This window comes from Oncorhynchus gorbuscha, linkage group LG08 (genome assembly GCF_021184085.1).
Source record: "Oncorhynchus gorbuscha isolate QuinsamMale2020 ecotype Even-year linkage group LG08, OgorEven_v1.0, whole genome shotgun sequence".
NCBI lineage: Eukaryota > Metazoa > Chordata > Actinopteri > Salmoniformes > Salmonidae > Oncorhynchus > Oncorhynchus gorbuscha.
The window spans coordinates 32,159,098-32,178,459 of NC_060180.1; the positions used below are offsets into that span (position 1 = coordinate 32,159,098).

At 42.5% G+C, this 19,362-nt stretch overlaps 1 protein-coding gene across 1 annotated transcript in view; it reads right to left on the reverse strand.

Moving 5' to 3' along the window:
* The window catches only part of wdr11 (WD repeat domain 11), a 150,771-nt gene that overhangs the window by 101,076 nt on the left and 30,333 nt on the right, over positions 1-19,362 (reverse strand). Inside the window, exons 6-9 of the mRNA XM_046359175.1 lie at positions 14,855-15,023; positions 7,250-7,349; positions 6,547-6,757; positions 6,374-6,474 (exon numbers count right to left, since the gene is read on the reverse strand). Coding sequence (XP_046215131.1) covers positions 6,374-6,474; positions 6,547-6,757; positions 7,250-7,349; positions 14,855-15,023 — 581 coding nt within the window. The remainder of the gene's footprint in view (positions 1-6,373; positions 6,475-6,546; positions 6,758-7,249; positions 7,350-14,854; positions 15,024-19,362) is intronic.

Consider the following 19,362-nt stretch of genomic DNA (forward strand, 5'->3'; position numbering starts at 1 on the left):
CGCCTTTGAAAATGTTGGAATCTAGTGAAGAGCGCTTCTTTGTCAACACCCACTCCGCATCGTTCATACCCTCTTAAGCTTTAGCCATCTCGCTTTGCTCTCGGAGCACACACTTGGCGCTCTGGCCGATTATTTGTTTACCTCTGGATAACATGAAAACAGCATAACCAACTCTGCTGGCAACAATTTCATTACGCTTTTTTGCCTGACAGGCAGATTAGGATACTACAGTGAAATTGGTTAACTTTGTTAAAGCAAGGCCCCTACTGTCTTGTGTATTGTCTGCACTATGGGCAGCGACCATGTAACGCTTTTACAACATACAGAAAGAAGTGCACTGGTTATCAAGGGGCAAAGTATTGACATGTTTTTATTGAGAGACAAGCTTCAAGTTTACTTTACTGACCAAAATGTTTCACTTGTCTGACCGCTTGCATGATGAGTTCCTCAAACAACTGACCGATCTTTTTCTCATCTGAATGATTTAAATCTAGAATTTCAGGGACTCTCCAAAACTATATTCAATGTGCGGGACAAAATTGAACCTATGATTAAGAAGTTGTTGCTCTTAGGTCTTTCCATCATTGTAGGGTTTTTTATGTGCAAATTAACTCAAGCTTACGGACAATGTCAAATGTGATAATGTCATGAATGTGATGAGCTGGGTGAGCAATTACGCATTATCCCTTTCATGCCCTGCCTCCAGTTCACTTACCGATATCTGAACAAGAGAGCCTTATTGAAATTGCAACAAGAGGTTCTGTGAAAATTGAATTGAATCAGAAGCCACTGCCAGATATCTGGACTAGGATGCACATAGTGTATCCTGCCTTTGCAAATCGCGCTGTTAAGAGACTGATGCCCTTTGCAACCACGTACCTGAAATGTCCATCCCTAACTACAACATTTTACGACAAGATATAATTGCCAAAGGGGGCGGTGTTGCAACCTACTGCAGAGAGTTCTGTCTTACTATCCAGGTCTGTACCCAAACAATTTTAACTTTTACTTTTAAAATTCCATCTTTCCAGAAACAAGTCTCTTACTGATGCCGCTTGCTATAGACCACCCTCTGCCCCCAGCTGTACCCTGGACACAATATGTGAATTGATTTTCCTCCCCATCTATCTTCAGAGCATGTGCTGCTAGGTGACCTAAACGGTGACATGCTTAACACCCCGGCCCATCCTACAATCTAAGATTGACGCCCTCAATCTCACACAAATTATCAATGAACCCACCAGGTACAACCCCAAATCCGTAAACACGGGCACCATCATAGATATCATCCTAACCAACTTGCCCTCCAAATACACCTCTGCGGTTTTCAACCAAGATCTCAGCGATCACTGCCTCATTGCCTGCATCCGTAACTGGTCTGCGGTCAAACGACCACCCCACATCACTGTCAAACACTCCCTAAAACACTTCAGCGAGCATGCCTTTCTAATCGACCTGGCCCGGGTATCCTGGAAGGATATTGACCTCATCCCGTCAGTAGAGGATGCCTGGTTATTCTTTAGAAGTACCTTCCTCGCCATCTTAAATAAGCATGCCCCATTCAATTTTTTTTTTAACCAGGAACAGATATAGCCCATGGTTCTATCCAGACCTGACTGTCCTTGACCAGCACAAAAACATCCTGTGGCGTACTGCATTAGCATCGAAGAGCCCCCGTGATATGCAACTTTTCAGGGAAGTTTGGAACAAATATACACAGGCAGTTAGGAAAGCTAAGGCTAGCTTTTTCAAGTAGAAATGTGCACCCTGTAGCACAAACGTTATGAGACACTAAAGTCCATGGAGAATAAAAGCACCTCCTCCCAGCTGCCCACTGCACTGAGGCTAGGAAACACTGACCATCGATAAATCCACTATAATTGATCATTTCAAAAAGCATTTTTCTACATCTGGCTATGCTTTCCACCTGGCTACCGCTACCCAGGTGAACAGCCCTGCGCTCCCCACAGCAAAATGCCCAAACCTCCCCCACTTCCCCTTCACCCAAATCCAGATAGCTGATGTTCTGAAAGAGCTGCAAAATCTGGATCCCTACAAATCAGCCGGGCTAGACAATCTAGACCCTCTCTTTCTAAAATTATCTGCCGAAATTGTTGCAACCCCTATTACTAGCCTGTTCAACCCCTCTTTCCTCTCGTCTGAGATTCCCAGATTGGAAAGCTGCCGCGGTCATCCCCATCTTCAAAGGGGGGAGACCCAAACTGCTACAGACCTATATATATTCTACCCTGCCTTTCTAAGGTCTTCGAAAGCCAAGTTAAACAGATTACCGACCATTTCGAATCCCACCGTACCTTCTCCGCTATGCAATCTGGTTTCAGAGCTGGTTGCACCTCAGCCACGATCAAGGTCCTAAACGATATCATAACCGCCATCAATAAGAGACATTACTGTGCAGCCGTATTTATCGACCTGGCTAAGGCTTTCGACCCTGTCAATCGCAACATTCTTATTGGCAGACTCAACACCATTGGTTCCTAAAATTGTCTCGCCTGGTTCACAAACTACTTCTCTGATAGAGTTCAATGTGTCAAATCGGAGGGCCTGTTGTCCGGACCTCTGGCAGTCTCTATGGGGGTGCCACAGGGCTCAATTCTCGGGCCGACTCTCTACTCTGTATATATATCAATGATGTCGCTCTTGCTGCTTGCTGATCCACCTCTATGCAGACAACACCATTCTGTATACCTATGACCCTTCTTTGGACACTGTTAACAAACCTCCAGATGAGCTTCAATGCCATACAACTCTCCTTCTGTGGCCTCCAACTGCTCTTAAATGCAAGTAAAACTAAATGCATGCTCTTCAACCGATCGCTGCCCGCACCTGCCCGCCCGTCCAGCATCACTACTCTGAACGGTTCTGACTTAGAATATGTGGACAACTACAAATAGCTAGGTGTCTGGTTAGACTGTAAACTCTCCTTCCAGACTCACATTAAACATCTCCAATCCAAAATGTAATCTAGAATCGGCTTCGCAACAAAGCATCCTTCACTAATGCTGCCAAACATACCCTCGTAAAACTGACCATCCTACCGATCCTCGACGATGTCATTTACAAAATAGACTCCAACACTCTACTCAGCAAACTGGATGCAGTCTATCACAGTGCCATCCGTTGTGTCACCAAAGCCCCATATGTCAGCGCAGCTCACTAATCACTGCACATGTATATAGCTCATCTGTAAATAGCCCATCCAACTACCTCATCCCCATACTGGGGCGGCAGCGTAGCCTAGTGGTTAGAGTGTTGGACTAGTAACCCGAAAGGTTGCAAGATCGAATCCACGCGCTGACAAGGTACAAATCTGTCATTCAGGCACAGGAACCCACTGTTCCTAGGCAGTTATTGAGAATGTGTTCTTAACTGACTTGCCTAGTTAAATAAAGGTAAAATAAAATAAACCTACTTGAGTGGATTTTTGGCCCTCGCTAGCATGAAAACTAAATACAGGCAGACTGTGTAAAATTATTTAAGACAGACTCTCTTCAATACAACATTGCAGAGTTATGTGCATCCTTTCAAGCACACCCTTCATGATGAACAAATAAGGTTTTATATGTAAGGCCAAAAAAATAGCAAAATTATTGATTATTTTTAATGTAATATTAGCTCCTATCCACTGATCTAGAGGATAGGAGCTATGGGTTGTTTCTGGATTCTCCCTGGTAATTCAAGGCCATTTGAATATAACCTGGAGAGACAGTGCAGGGGATGAGCCATTACAGGGGTTTAGTCCTTACATAGCTTCCCCTTTGTCTGACTGTACTATTAGGCTTAGCCAATGTTGTTATTTCCTTCATATGGAGTGCTTTAGTTAGCCTCTGTACCAAATGGCACCCTATCCCCTACATAGCACACTACATTTGACCAGAGCAATATGAGCCCTGGTCAAAAGTAGTGCGCTATATAGGGAATAGCCACGCCCTGAGTGAGGTCAGAGAGGACAAAACTGCATTAAAGGTCTGGTAAAGAAATTAACATGAGAAGCGTTTATTCACGGGGTGAAGAAAATTAACTCACCTCAGGGACCAGAACATCGCCAGGCTGCAGCGGAGCATGTAAAGTGGTTCGAACTCTGACTATCAACACGAGGTGTAGAGAAGAAAACTCCCCTCTCGGACAATCACTGGTACGGCTGATTAGCTGTCCTAAGTCAAATATCTAGAAAAGTGACTTTAAGTGGGACAATCCTCACTGGTACAGCTGATTAGATGTCCTAAGTCAAAAGTCTAGAAAATTGAATTTAAGTGGGACAATCCTACTACTCTTCAAACCATCCTATTGTACTACTCTTCTCGAATCACCGTAGTACGCTACTCTCATCATCTAATAGGAACCGTCGACACGGCTGGCTAGCCTGTCTTCCAAGGAGCATCTTCCAGAGTGAACAACAGTACAAGACGGGAAAGGGGCGACCCCTTTCGGACAATCAGAGCCTTACAAGCATGCTGCTTAAAAGGCCAATCCATCACCCTTCCTAAGGAGGGCTGGTTCCGACAGAGCTAAACGGCAAAGGAAGGCATTCACACTCACATTCATGATTTCTTACTCCAAATGGGCGGCGGTTCGTGATTAGTCGTGAGAATAGTTTCTAAAATGTATCGAAGATAAAGGTCTCTTTTTCACCCTCCCTCTCCAAGTCGTTGTGTAACAAGCCGCCATATGTTGTGTCAGTTCGCTAGGGACCTTTCATTACATTACATTACATTTAAGTCATTTAGCAGACGCTCTTATCCAGAGTGACTTACAAATTGGTGCATTCACCTTATGACATCCAGTGGAACAGTCACTTTACAATAGTGCATCTAAATCTTAAAGGGGGGGTGAGAGGGATTACTTATCCTATCCTAGGTATTCCTTAAAGAGGTGGGGTTTCAGGTGTCTCCGGAAGGTGGTGATTGACTCCGCTGTCCTAATGTATTAAGTGTGTATGTTATCCTGTGTTATTATTTAGTTAGCTAGTAAATAAATAATTAAACCACTGTGTAGTACTGAATCCTAAGGCTGGGGTTTTTGCAGAACCAAGGAGGTTATGACTGTTCAGAATGATGATATGATAAGAGGTTATGATTAATATGTTGACTGTTTTATAGATGTGATAAGTAAAGACTTTTAGAGTTTAATTCGGGAGATGGTAACTCAAAACAACCGCTCTTGTGGTGCCCCAAATTCCTAATGAGTTAATTGTTTCATGATTCATTTAAAATGAAGTCAAAAAAGTTAGTTAGCTGATTGGGTAAATAACGGTCATCAGATTAATTCAATTAAAAAGTCACGACACCAATAAGAAACAATCATATCCATTTTCTGTTGCAAAGCATTTTAAAATGTTGCGTGCCCTAATGAACACGGCCCAGCAGTCAGCTTCCATCTGCAGCTGGGCTACTCTATTCACTAGGCTAAAAGGGGTGAAAGTGGGCCATTCCTCTGTTCTACCAACATCAATATATACAGTGTATACTCCAGACCACAAAACAAAACCAATGGCTCTCATACTCAACACTAACTGACGCACATTGAATCTCCCACCGCTCATCCACATGTACACACTAGTATTCTTTATTAGCTGCTTCATTATGTCTCAAATCTAAAGAGCACAACACAATGTCCGCATTTAGATGTCTACAGGCATAGCTAGTCAGAGGGAGGGAGAAAGCGATAGAGGAAGGGGAGTAAGAGAGAGGAGAGAGAGAGATGGAGAGAGCAACAGATAGAGATAAAGCAAGAAATATAATAAGGACAGATGGACAAAAAGAGAGAAAGGAGAGATAAAAGTAACAACCTACTCACAAGATCTCTTTTGCTGGGGTTTTCAGCGCGAGCAGTAGTCAGCGAGTCAGGGTTGATGAGAAACAAGAAATGACAGAAGGGGGAGAGATAATGGTCGCCTCGGGGCTAAGAGTGCACACGGCTCAGGCAAACTGCAATGAAGGATGTCTAAAGGGCCCTGGCACACAGCCGGTGTTTGGAGTCTTTATTGTTGGTCTTCTGAAAAGATTCTAAGACTTGCCTCATCTCGAATTATTCATTTTTCAAGAGAATTGAGAACGGTGATTGCTGCCTTGAACACACTATTGTACTGTGTACGCGATAAGATGATTTATAAGTCATAGATTAGAAGCATGACCTGAATGTATTGATTTGATTTCTGTGTTGAGTGAATACAAGAGCCCAGCCATGTGTTGTGTTCATTAGGCACAAAAAGAAAGGAAATGGTCCAAAACAGGGAGATTCTATCTGAAGTTGTCCAATAAGAAATGCTCATTTTCAATTGCAAAACATTTTTCTATGGTTTGTCCTAATGAACATGCCCCAGGTGTGTCTAGTTGTGATGAGATATGCGTACCGATCATGGTGTTAAGAGACAGGTCCTGAATCTTCTTCTGGTTCTGACCCAGTGGTGAACCACAGAATGCCACAGGTGCGTAGAGGGGGGACAAACCCGAGCTGAGGGAGGAAGGGAATTATTATAACTAAACAAAACATGTTCAAAGAGTGTGTGTATGTATGTATACACACCTAGGGTTGACCGTAGGCTTGGACACGTGGGCTTTGAGCTCCCACAGCATGACACGGCCGTCGCTGACCGTCAGGGCGGCGTTGTTCTCATTGACCGGACAGATGACCATGCGGTAAGGTCGCACGGTCTTGGTGACCCTGATGGCATCACACTGGGAACGCAGGTCATACACCAGCTCCTGGACACTCTGCTCCGGATCTGACGCAGCTACTACACACACACATTATGAGATGGAGAGTGTAGGAGGGAGAAGGAGAGAGAAAGAAAGAAATTGGGGGGATAAAGATAACGCAATTGACTCCCCGCTTTCAGGGTCATCAGTTAGTGAGAAGTGCTGACACACTCTTTGAACATGTTTTGTTATTATTAGATCGAGTGGAGTGAAAAGGGAAAGTGTGGCTGACGAAGAATGGAGGTGTGAGAGGGAGACTGAGGTTGTTAGGAGGAGTTGCAATAATGAGAATGTGAAAATATACAGTCTATTGACGTGCAAGAGTTTTGGGTTATTTACTGCAGTCTAGACTGCTAGATGGATGAATGGAGGAGTGATTGACAGATGGACAGAGAGTGTGAGAGTAGATTAGTTATTTTTGAGACAAGATGGATGAATGGAACGAATGAGTGACAGAGGTAGAGTAGAGGAGTTCTTGTTTTTGAGAGAAGATTGACTGACTGTGTGAGTGACAGTAGAGGGGTGCTTGCCTGATTCGTCGGGTGCAGTGGTGGAGCGACACACCCTCAGAGTGATGCAGCCGTTCTCGTGGAGACAGAAGAGAGCGTCTCTTTGGGCACAGGGGATCACCTGGATAAAGGAAGTAGAACAGAGAATGATGTGATTGGATGAAAATATCCCCCAATCCCAAACTAGCCCATAGCCTCAAGCAACTCGCTTGGAAATCCTTCTGTTTTCACTATCAGAGGGTGACTACAAGAGCGGTGAAGGGATAATATGCCATCAAGCAGATACTTTTAACCAAAGCAACTTAGTCATGTGTGCATGATTGTTTTTATTTGGGTGCTCCCAGCGGTAATCGAACCCACGTTCATGACGTTGCAAGTGACATGCTCTACCAACTTAGCCACAGAGGGATCAATAAGCTTGGTCGAAGTGGCTATCAGAGGGTCTCATTATCCCCTACGAACTAGATGATTTCACCCCCTTAGCTTTGGGACATCACTACATATGGAAGAGGTGCGTGTTAATGCACAAACGGAGGGTCGGGGGGAAGTGGAAGAGAAAGGGATTGGTTTGGGATTCAGCATATTGTGTCTTTATTGGAGTATGACTGGGTAAGTGTGAATGTGTAACTATCACTAATGACAGTGTGGTTGTGCATGTGTGTGTGTGTGTGTGTGTGTCTTAGTGTGTGTCCCTGGCTCCCTATCCTCTACCACAGTCCAGGCTGGACTCAGAGCCTTCTTCGCTGCAGCTGTATCATCACTCATGCAAATTGGCTGTGACAAACGCTTTACAACAATTAGCGAGAACCCTGCAACTGATGGACAGAGCCTCAAAGGCTGAGTAATGCTGCTCCTCTACTACTGCCCTGTGACTTGGGCTGGGCTGCTGTACTGGTATGTGTACAGTGTAGGCTACACACTTCTGAACCCAAACAGACAGACATACAGTACCAGTCAGAAGTGTGGGCACACCTACTAATTCAAGGGTTTTTCTCTATTTTTACGATTTTCTGAAGTGAGGAAAACTAAACTATGAAATAACACATATGGAATCATATAGTAACAAACAAACAAAAAAAGTGTTAAATCAAAATATTTACATTTTAGTTTCTTCAAAGTAGCCACCCTTTCTTTGCCTTGATGACAGCTTTGCATACTCTTGGCATTCTCTCAACCAGCTTAACCTAGAATGATTTTCCAACAGTTGTGAAGGAGTTCCCTCATATGCTGAGCACTTGTCAGCTGCTTTCCTTCATTCTGCAATCCAACTCATCCCAAACCATTTCAAATGGGTTGAGGTTGGGTGATTGTGGAAGCAAGGTCATCTGATGCAGCACTCAATCACTCCCCTTCTTGGTCAAAATGACCTTTATACAGCCTGGAGGTGTGTTGGGTCATTGTCCTGTTGAAAAACAAATGATAGTCCAACTAAGCCCAAACCAGAAGGGATGGAGTGTTACTGCAGACTGCTGTGGTAGCCATTCTGGTTAAGTGTGCCTTGAACTATAAATAAATCACAGAAAGTGACAACAGCAAAGCACCCCACACCTCTTCCTCCATGCTTCACAGTGGGAACCACACAAGTAAATATCATCCCTTCACCTACTCTGCGTCTCACAAAGACAGCGATTGGAAACCAAAAATAAAAAAATTGGACTCAACAGCCCAAAAGAAAGATTTCAACTGGTCTAATGTCCATTACTCGTGTTTCTTGGCCCAAGCAAGTCTTATTTGCGTCATTTAGTAGTAGTAGTAGTAGTAGTAGTAGTAGTAGTAGTAGTAGTAGTAGTCTACTCTGAAAAGCTGATGTTGAGATTACTGATGTTACTTGAACTCTGTGAAGCAATTATTTGGGCTGCAATTTCTGAGGCTGGTAACTCTAATGAACTTATCCTCTGCAGCAGAGGTAACTATGGCTCTTCCTTTCCTGTGGCTGTCCTCATGAGAGCCAGTTTCATCATAGCGTTTGATGATTTTTGCGACTACATTTGAAGTTAAAAGTTTGTCAAATTTTCCGGATTGACTGACCTTCATGTCTAAAAGTAATGATGGACTGTCATTTATCTTTGCTTATTTGAGCTATTCTTACCATAATTAAGACTTTCTATTTTAACAAATAGGGCTATCTTCTGTATACCACCCCTATCTTGTCTATCTTCTGTATACCACCCCTATCTTGTCACAACACAACTGATTGGCTCAAATGCATGAACTTCTTCAGGTCCGGGAAGTCCCCTGCAAGACGGTTGAGCAAACGTAGGCTAATGCGATTGGCACGAGGTTGTAACTAACAAGAATATTTCCCAGGACATAGACATATCTGATAATGGCAGAAAGCTTAAATTCATGATAATCTAACTGCACTGTCCAATTTATAGTACATATTACAGTGAAATAATTACCATTCTATTGTTTGAGGAGAGTGCAGTTTTTTTACATGAAAGGTTATTAATAAACAAATTAGGCACATTTGGGCAGTATTGATACAACATTTTGGACAAAAATGCTATGGTTCATTGGATCAGTCTCAAACTTTGGAGTTGGTCCCCCTTTGCTGCTATAAAAGCCACCACCAGGAACGTAAGCACAAGATGTCATTGTATGCTGTAGCGCTAAGATTCCCTTCACTGGAACTGAGGGGCCTCGCCGAAACCATGAAAAACAGCCCCAGACCGATATTCCACCTCCACCTAACTTTACAGTTGGCACTATGCAAATCTGGCAGCTACCGTTCTCCCCGCATCCGCCAAACCCAGATTCGTCCATCAAACTGCCAGATGGTGAAGCGTGATTAAATCACTCCAAAGAAGGCTGCAGTAGATATCCCAGATAGGGGGGTGGGGGGTGTGAGACCTAAGAGGGTTTAATAAATATGCATCAACCAGTGGATCTTGCGACGGGTATACAGAGATGACCAGTTCACATAGTATAGAGTGCAGTGATGTGTCATATAAGGAGCATTGGTGGAAAAGCAGATGGCCGAATGCTAAAGAACATCTAGCTGCTCGAGAGCACCCTTACCTGCCGATCTCGAAGTTATGTCTCCGTAATCTATCATGGGTAGGATGGTTACCTGAATCAGGGTTAGTTTGGCAGCTGGGATGAAAGAGGAGCGATTACGATTGCTGTCAGGCAGTGGCTGAGACAGCAGATGTCCTGACTTTATACACTTATACAGTCTGCAAACAAGAAAACAACGGCCACGAACGATGTGTTTACAATACCGCGTTGGTAATAAAGCATTATTTGTTCGAATACAAATTCTGTGGTAGCTAGCTAGCTTTAGTTTAGGACCTAGCTAGCACCAATACAACCAGCCTGAAAACAATGAACAGTAGAAACTGCAGTCATTTTCACTATTCTGAGCAATGATTTAGGAATCCTTGTTAGTAAGTATTAGCTAGATTGCCACTCGTTGTTTGCCTATTGAAATTTAACTTCAGTTCATGAAAATAAATAGCTAGCCAGCTACTTAACCCGGTTGCCCAAAGCTAACATCATAAGCAGCCAGCTAGCTTCATCTGGCTAGTGAGGCTCGACCTGACTGGGTTATGCATTGTGAAGCTAGCCACAATAAGGATTAGGCACAATAGTGGAATTTGCAGTTTGCCTTCAAAATAAAACTACCTCTTTGAAAGTGATGCAGAAGGTTACAATTGGTGGAATTATGCCATATTTATACTAGATAATGTTAAACAATGTTGGAATGTGAAGCAATGCAATGGGGTATCAGTCTACTCTGTGATACCCACAGAACACAACTGTATAGAGTGTATGCAAATATTAGGCGTTGTAGCTCTTATCGCAGGACTGTGACTGTGTGAAATCAACTCCCCAGTCAGCCTATTGTGTGTATTGACAATGATATTGAACTGTACAGCTTTCCCTAAGGATTGGGGATCAATTGGCCAACAGTCTTCTCAATACCCAATATATGTTTTCCCCAAAGCCCACCTCCGAGTTATGAGACTCAAAAACATCCACGCAGTATTGTTCTTCCCCAACAATAAATAGTGTTCAATACACATAGGTTGACAATAAATGTGGCTCAATTCACAGTTATTTCAGAGTCCCGCAATAAGAGCTATGATGCTAATGTTCTCTGGGTGTCATCGAGTAGACTGATACCTATGGATTGTGTATCAATGGCATGGGTTAAGGCTGTACAGTGAAATAAGTATGCCCCCAATGCAATTCTAAAGTATAATACATCCAGTGTGATTTCAACAGATTGTCAAATTAACAAATTATTGTATTTTGGTGATTTTATTTAACATTCCAACCTTGTTTACCATGATCTATTAAATTATGGCATAATTCTACAATTTGTATTCATTTGCATCACTGTCAATAACATACTTTAATTTTGAAGGCATTTAGGTTCTTAAAATTCAAAAGAAATAACCCACAGACACAAGAGAAGCTTTAACCAAGTTTAATTCTGCCCAAAGGTTATGTACAGGTGTAATTCAGACAACCCAACATTTGTCCCATCCAGATACTTATATCCCACTTAAGACACTCCCTCTCTCCAATCCTTACAGTGTATGCCCCAACAGGAAGAGGGTAACCAGATACTACCCTGATTGCTCCCTAAAAGGGGAACAGACCTCACCCCTCATTTGCTGACCTCAACCCCTCCTTCACCTAATCCAAAGATAACCATCTGTCTTCCCTATATAAACACTTCGCTCTCCTCTTCTCCATCAAACACATTCTACAGAGAACCCTTAAATTTCTCCTTTGAGTCTATGCTTCTTCTCTATCATGTATTTAATATCTCAATGTTCAAAATGTCGAACCCAACAAAGGCTAACAGCAAAGTCCACTATTGTGGCGAATCCTTATTGTGGCTAGCTTAACATAGACGGGTCCGGCCACCATTAATCAAATAAGAACTGTCTTATAAATTAGGGTGATTTTAGATGACACCCAGATATAAACTTTGCAAGCTAACGATAGCTACTGAAACAGATGTCGTTTTGCTATGTTTTTGGGGAAAAACATTGTTTGCATCCATGAGCTAGCTAGCTAGCTTTTTTTAAATGACCAGCACTGTAGGTGCGCGAGACAACTTTACAAGCATCATAGCATATGAATCGATGAATCGTTGTGACATGAAATAAGAGTAAGTGTAATCAAGGTGTAAGAACTACATAAAAAAAATGTAGAAACGCATTAAATTATATGACGTGCAGTCATCTTCATGTCCTGATTGGTCAACAAGCTTATTGGACACATCAAATAGTATTATTTGACTTGTTTCTTTTTTGACATGCAAAGACCCAAACGGCGTTCCATAGAGATCCTGGTTGAGAATGAAACGACTGAACAACGGAACAGCACAGCAAGTAAGTGAAAGAAATAGGTTTTGATCATGTTTTACTGGTAATGGGGACATGCGTAAATGGCAACAAAATAACTTTTTGGTCAGTGTGTGTGTGTGTGTGTGTGTGACCTATATTTAACTAGGCAAGTCAGTTAAGAACAAATTCTTATTTACAATGACTGTCTATCCCGGCCAATACCGGACGACGCTGGGCCAATTGCCAAAGAGCCTGCATTCGAACCAGGCTCTTTGAGATACAGTCATACAGTGCCTTAGACCTGTGTCCATGTGTGTGTGTTAACTATTTAACTGTACTAGAATGCTTGAAAGGCCGCAAATATTTTAAATATCGGTTATCGGTATCGATTTTTTTGGCAAGGAAAATACGGGATATCGACCAAAAATGTAATATCGGTGAATCACTAGATTTTACTTTAATAAAGTTAAAAACTTGTGTGAACATTTGATGTGGTATGACTATTAGCAGGCTTAGCTACTGCAGGCCTATGAAGGCAATTGGTGCACTGACTGACTCAGACAGTTGAACTTGGTGAGGAAGGATGTTTTAAGCCTACCAGTGTCACTCCTTTAAAATCAAACAATATAATGCTTATCCTTATATTTAAAAAAAAAAGGCAAGTAAGTATGCCTATATCTGTATCACAGTAGTAGCCTATCTGACAAGGATAAATAAAGGATAAATAAATGTATGCGGTGTCGGGAACATTCAACCGGTATATCTCCATCTTTCTTTCGGTGTCTGTCTAGGCCTAAGTTTCTCTTCATGAATATATCCTACAGTGGACGCCTGATCCTACATGCATGCAATACCCTGATACATTTGCAGCTAAATCTCTGACAGCACCAACTATTTTTAGCAAAATAAAAACAGACTGCAACGTTTTTAACATGCACATCGAAACACAACCTATCGTTTTTTGTAATAGGAAGTTTTACAGGACACATAACTGTGGATCATTTGGCCAATGTCACTAATTTATTGATGGTGCTGGCAGCACCCAGTTGGAAGTCTCTTTCACTCATTAGTTCGACTCTCGGATCTGAACGGATCTCAGATCCGAATCGGCACAGGTCTGTTCGGGTCTGTTTTTTCAACGGGCCTTTTCGGAATGGTGCGACTGTCCTCGGGTCCATTCGGGACGAGTCTCCATTTTATGGGTGGGGGTTGGTTTACGCATAGCAGTTCCAACTCTGTGTGTTGTGTGTGCATGCATGAGTACGGTGCCTATAGAAAGTATTAATACTCCTAGACTTACTCTATATTCTGTTGCGTTAAAGCCTAAATTGAGTCATCTTGGGTGTCTATCAGCTTTGCACATCTGGATTTGAGGATTTTCTCAAGCTCTGTTAAATTAGCTGGGGAGTGGCTGGGCCTCTCAGGGACTTTCACAATCTTGTTCTTTAGTCATTTCAGCATTGCTTTGGCTGTATGCTTGGGGTCATTGGCCTGCTGGTACATAAATATTTGCCTCAATTTAGGGTCATTTACACTCTGAAGCAGATTCATTTTGTGCGGGTGCTTTGCTGCAGGAGGGACTGGTGCACTTCACAAAATAGATGACGATGGAAAATTATGTGGATGTATTGAAGCAACATCTCAAGACATCAGTCAGGAAGTTAAAGCTTGGTCGCAAATGGGTCTTCCAAATGAACAATGACCCCAAGCATACTTCCAAAGTTGTGGAAAAATAGCGTAAGGACAGCAAAGTCAAGGTATTGGAGTGGCCATCACAAAGCCCTGACCTCAAGCCTATAGAAAATGTGTGGGCAGAACTGAAAAAGTGTGTGCGAGCTAGGAGACCTACACACCTGACTCAGTTACACCAGCTCTGTCATGAGGAATGAGACAAAATTCACCCAACTTATTGTGGGAAGCTTGTGGAAGTCTACCCGAAACATTTGTCCAAAGTTAAATTGTTTAAAAGCAATGCTACCAAATAATAATTGAGTGTATGTAAACTTGTGACGCACTGGGAATGTGATGAAAGAAATAAAAGCTGAAATAAAATAATTATATACTATTATTCTGACATTTCACATTCTTAAAATAAAGTGATGATCCTATCTGACCAAAGACAGGGAATGTTTACTCTGAATAAATGTCAGGAATTGTGAAAAACTGAGTTTAAATGTATCTGGCTAAGGTGTATGTAAGCGTCCGACTTCAACTGTAAAGTACCATACAAAAATGTAGAACACTGATTGCACAGGGGTTTAATTGAGGTCAGGGTAAGTTGAGGTGAGACTGAAGAGTGTGTGTGTGTGTTGCACCCCACCTGAATGAAGGGAACCCCGGAGCGTTCAATGGCAACCACACCCACGGTCTGGCTGAGCTCAAGGTCCAGGATGAGGATCTCTCTGGGGTAGAGCAACAGCATGTGGTTCCTCTTGGAGGGCAGGTAGGACAGCTGCAGGCAGTCTGCATTCAGGGTCACAGCCTCCGCTCTGACGAGAGGAACACACCCATAGAAATATAATTAAGTTCCCGATTTTAATTCCTGGAATGGGTACATTCAATATGGCTGCCTATCCGCTCATCATGGAACAGTGACTTGAATAGGAATGGCCCTTCCATTAATTATGTTTTCATGAAACACAACAGTCGTTAACTTGACTGACTAACTTTAAACCAGCAGGTATTACGATGTCTGATGAGGATGATGCAGTTTTTTACCAACTCAGTGGCATTGCGGTTTGAGTGTCTGCCCTGTGATAGAAAGGTCGGGGTTAAGACATAAGACTTAAAAAAATATTTGAAAATAAAAATCAGACCCCCTCTGCTTGGCACTTGGCATTAAGGACATGAATTGGGAGTAAGGCCCTGCAATAGATGAGTGTCCTGTTCAATGTCCAGGGGGTGTGCTTGCCCTATGGCCCGTTCTGGCTGGGAAAAAGCTACTTACTTACTGGTGGAGTATAATGCATTGCCAGAATTGTTATGGACATGTTCTCCTTTAGTTATAGCATCTTAGAGTCATCTCACAATGACACGCTGAATTTACCTGCTAATTGTATTCATCCACTGAAAATTTGCCACACACTGTAGAAGTACATACAATACTAGTCAAAAGTTGACACACCTACTCAATCAAGGGTTCTTTATTTGTACTATTTTCTACATTGCATAATAATAGTGAAGACATCAAAACTATGAAATAACAGATATGGACTCACTTTGTAAACAAACAAAAAAACAAATCAAAATAGACTTTATATTTGTGATTCAAAGTTGCCACCCTTTGCCTTGATGACAACTTTGAACACTCTTGGCATTCTGTCAACCAGCTTCACCTGGAATGCTTTTCCAGCAGTCTTGAGTTCCCACATATGCTGAGCACTTCTTGGCTGTTTTTCCTTCAATCTGCAAAATGATAGTCCCACCAAGCGCAAACCAGATAGGATGGCGTATTGCTGCAGAATGCTTTGGTAGCCATGCTGGTTAAGTGTGCTTTGAATTCTAAATAAATCACAGACAGTGTCACCCACACCTCCTTCTCCATGCTTCATGGTTGAAACCACACATGCGGAGATCATCCGTTCACCTACTCTGAGTTTCACAAAGACACAGCGGTTGGAACCGAAAATCTCAAATTTGGACTCATCAGACAAGACCAAAAGACAGATTTCCAACGGTCTAATGTCCATTGTCCGTGTTTCTTGGCCCAAGCAAGTCTCTTCTTATTATTGGTGTCCTGATAATTTATCAATCCAGTGTTAATCTGCAAAATTGTAATTATTCGCCTACCTCCTCATGCCTTTTGCACACAATGTATATAGACTCTTTTTTTCTACTGTGTTATTGACTTTTTTAATGTTTACTCCATATGTAACTGTGTTGTTGTCTGTTCACACTGCTATGCTTTATCTTGGCCAGGTCGCAGTTGTAAATGAGAACTTGTTCTCAACTAGCCTACCTGGTTAAATAAAGGGGGAAAAAAATATATATATTTTTTTTATTCACACACACACACACTCTCTCCTCTGAACAGTTGATGATGAGGTGTGTCTGTTTCTTGAACTCTGAAGCATTTATTTGGGCTACCATTTCTGAGGCTGGTAACTTTAATGAACTTATCCAGCAGAGGTAACTATGGGTCTTCATTTCTTGTGGTGGTCCTTATGAGAGCCAGTTTCATAGCGCCTTGTGTTTTTTTTTGGACTGCACTTGAAACGTTTGAAGTTCTTGAAATGTTCCGCATTGACTGACCTTCATGTCTAAAAGTAATGATGGACTGTCATTTCTCTTTGCTTATTTGAGAAATTACTGCCATAATATGAACTTGGTATTTTACTAAATAGGGCAATCTTCGGAATTACCATCCCTACCTTGTCACAACAAAACAACTGATTGGCTCAAACGTATATTGAGGAAAGAAATTCCACAAATTAACTTCTAACAAGGCACACCTGTTAATTGAAATACATTCCAGGAGACATCAGGGACTGTACCAGTCTTTCACATAATCATGGTTCTCTCAGGACATACAGTCCCAGTCTATACAGCCAGCTGGGTTCTCAGTACATTGTGCAGACAGAAAAAAAGAACGGGAAGAAAGGTGGAGGTGTACGTTTCATGATTAACTGGTTTTGATTGTGGTAACGTACAAGAACTCAAGTCAATCTGTTCACCCGACCTAGAATATCAAATGCTGATAGTATTACCACCAAAAATAATTACCTCGTCTTTGGTTGTCGTCACAGCCATGTATATTCCCCCTCAAGCCGATACCACGATGGTCCTGAAGGAACTACACTGGACTTTGAGCAAACTGGGAACCACATATCCTGAGGTCGCAGTTATTGTAGCTGGGGACTTTAACAAAGTAAATATGAGGAAAAGCTACTGAAGCGCTAACACATTTCCTGCAGTAAATGCTCTTCAAAATCTCTCTACCATTGTTACTCTCCTTCACCACCTGGGGTGTTGCTACCTACCCTCACCACCTGGGGGCGGCCCGTCAGGAAGTCCAGTACCCAGTTGCACAGGGCGGGGTCGAGACCCAGGGTCTCGAGCTTGATGATGAGTTCGGATTATATTTAAGAAACATGTGAAGGTGGTGATTAAAACGGTTAAGTTTGGATTATCCAGCTTTAGGTTTATAAAGACCTTTCCTTCCTCTGGAGGCCGCAAAACTACATATGCATGCTATGATCTTCTCACATTTGAGAGATTGCCTCACATGCTGGTAACAAGCAGGAGCTACTATTCTGAAATTACACAAAGTCTGCTGTTTGTACAATGGCAATTTGCATATACTCCAGAAAGTTATGAAGAGTGATCAGTTGAATTGCAATTAATTGCAAAGTCCCTCTTTGCCATGCCACTGAACTGAATCGCCAAAAACATTTCCACTGCATTTCAGCCCTGCCACAAAAGGACCAGCTGACATCATGTCAGTGATTCTCTCGTTAACCCGTGTGAGTGTTGACGAGGACAAGGCTGGAGATCACTCGGTCATGCTGATTGAGTTCAAAAAACAGACTGGAAGCATCAAAAGGAGGGTGGTGCTTGGAATCATTGTGCTTCCTCTGTCAACCATGGTTACCTGCAAGGAAACATGTGCCATCATCATCGCTTTGCACAAAAAGGGCTTCACAGGCAAGGATATTTCTGCCAGTAAGATTGCACCGAAATCAACCATTTATTGGATCATCAAGAACTTCAAGGAGAGCGGTTCAATTGTTGTGAAGTAGGCTTCAGGGCGCCCAAGAAAGTCCAGCAAGCGCCAGGACCATCTCCTAAAGTTGATTCAGCTGCAGGATCGGGGCACCACCAGTACAGAGCTTGCTCAGGAATGGCAGCAGGCAGGTGTGAGTGAATCTGCACACCCAGTGAGGCGAAGACTTTTGGAGGATGGCCTGGTGTCAAGAAGGGCAGCAAAGAAACCACTTCTTGAGGAAAAACATCAGGGACAGACTGACATTCTGCAAAAGGTACAGTGATTGGACTGCTGAGTCATTTTCTCTGATGAATCCCCTTTCCGATTGTTTGGGGCATCCGGAAAAAAGCTTGTCCGGAGAAGACAAGGTGAGCACTATGTCGTGGAAAATTGCAAGTTTATGGTATAATGCTTGTATTACATTATAATAGTTGTTTTATTCGACAGAATAGAGTATTGGCTCAAACACATTAAGAAGGAAAGGAATTACACAAATTAACTTAAGGCAGCACACCTGTTAATTGAAATGCATTCCGGGTGACTACCTCATGAAGCTGGTTGAGAGAATGCCAAGAGTGTGCAAAGTGTCATCAAGGCAAAGGGTGGCTACATTGAAGAACCTAAAGTATACTTTGATTTGTTTAACACTTTTTGTGTCGTCCAAACTTTTGACTGGCACTGCAGATCAATGAATTGACGAGGGCACTACAACAGTCTGCAGAACCCGGCCTCACCCTTCTAGAATCTGAAGTGAAATGTTGACTGATGATCTAGTGCTTCTGTCCACAACCAAGGAGGGCCTAATGCAGCACCTGGATATTCTGCACAGATTCTGTCAGACCTGGGCCCTGACAGTGAATCTCAGTAAGACAAAAATAGTGTTCCAAAAAAGGTCCAGATGCCAGGACCACAAATACAAATTCCATCTAGACACTGTTGTCCTAGAGCATACAAAACAGTTTAACTTCCACAAAGGTATGAACGATCTGAGACATGGCAATATGCCATCAAAAGGACCATACAATTTTGACATCCCAATTAGGATCTGTAAAAAAATACCTAAATCAGTTACAGAAACCTCTGCCCTCTACGGTTGTGAGGTCTGGGGTCCGCTAACCAACCAA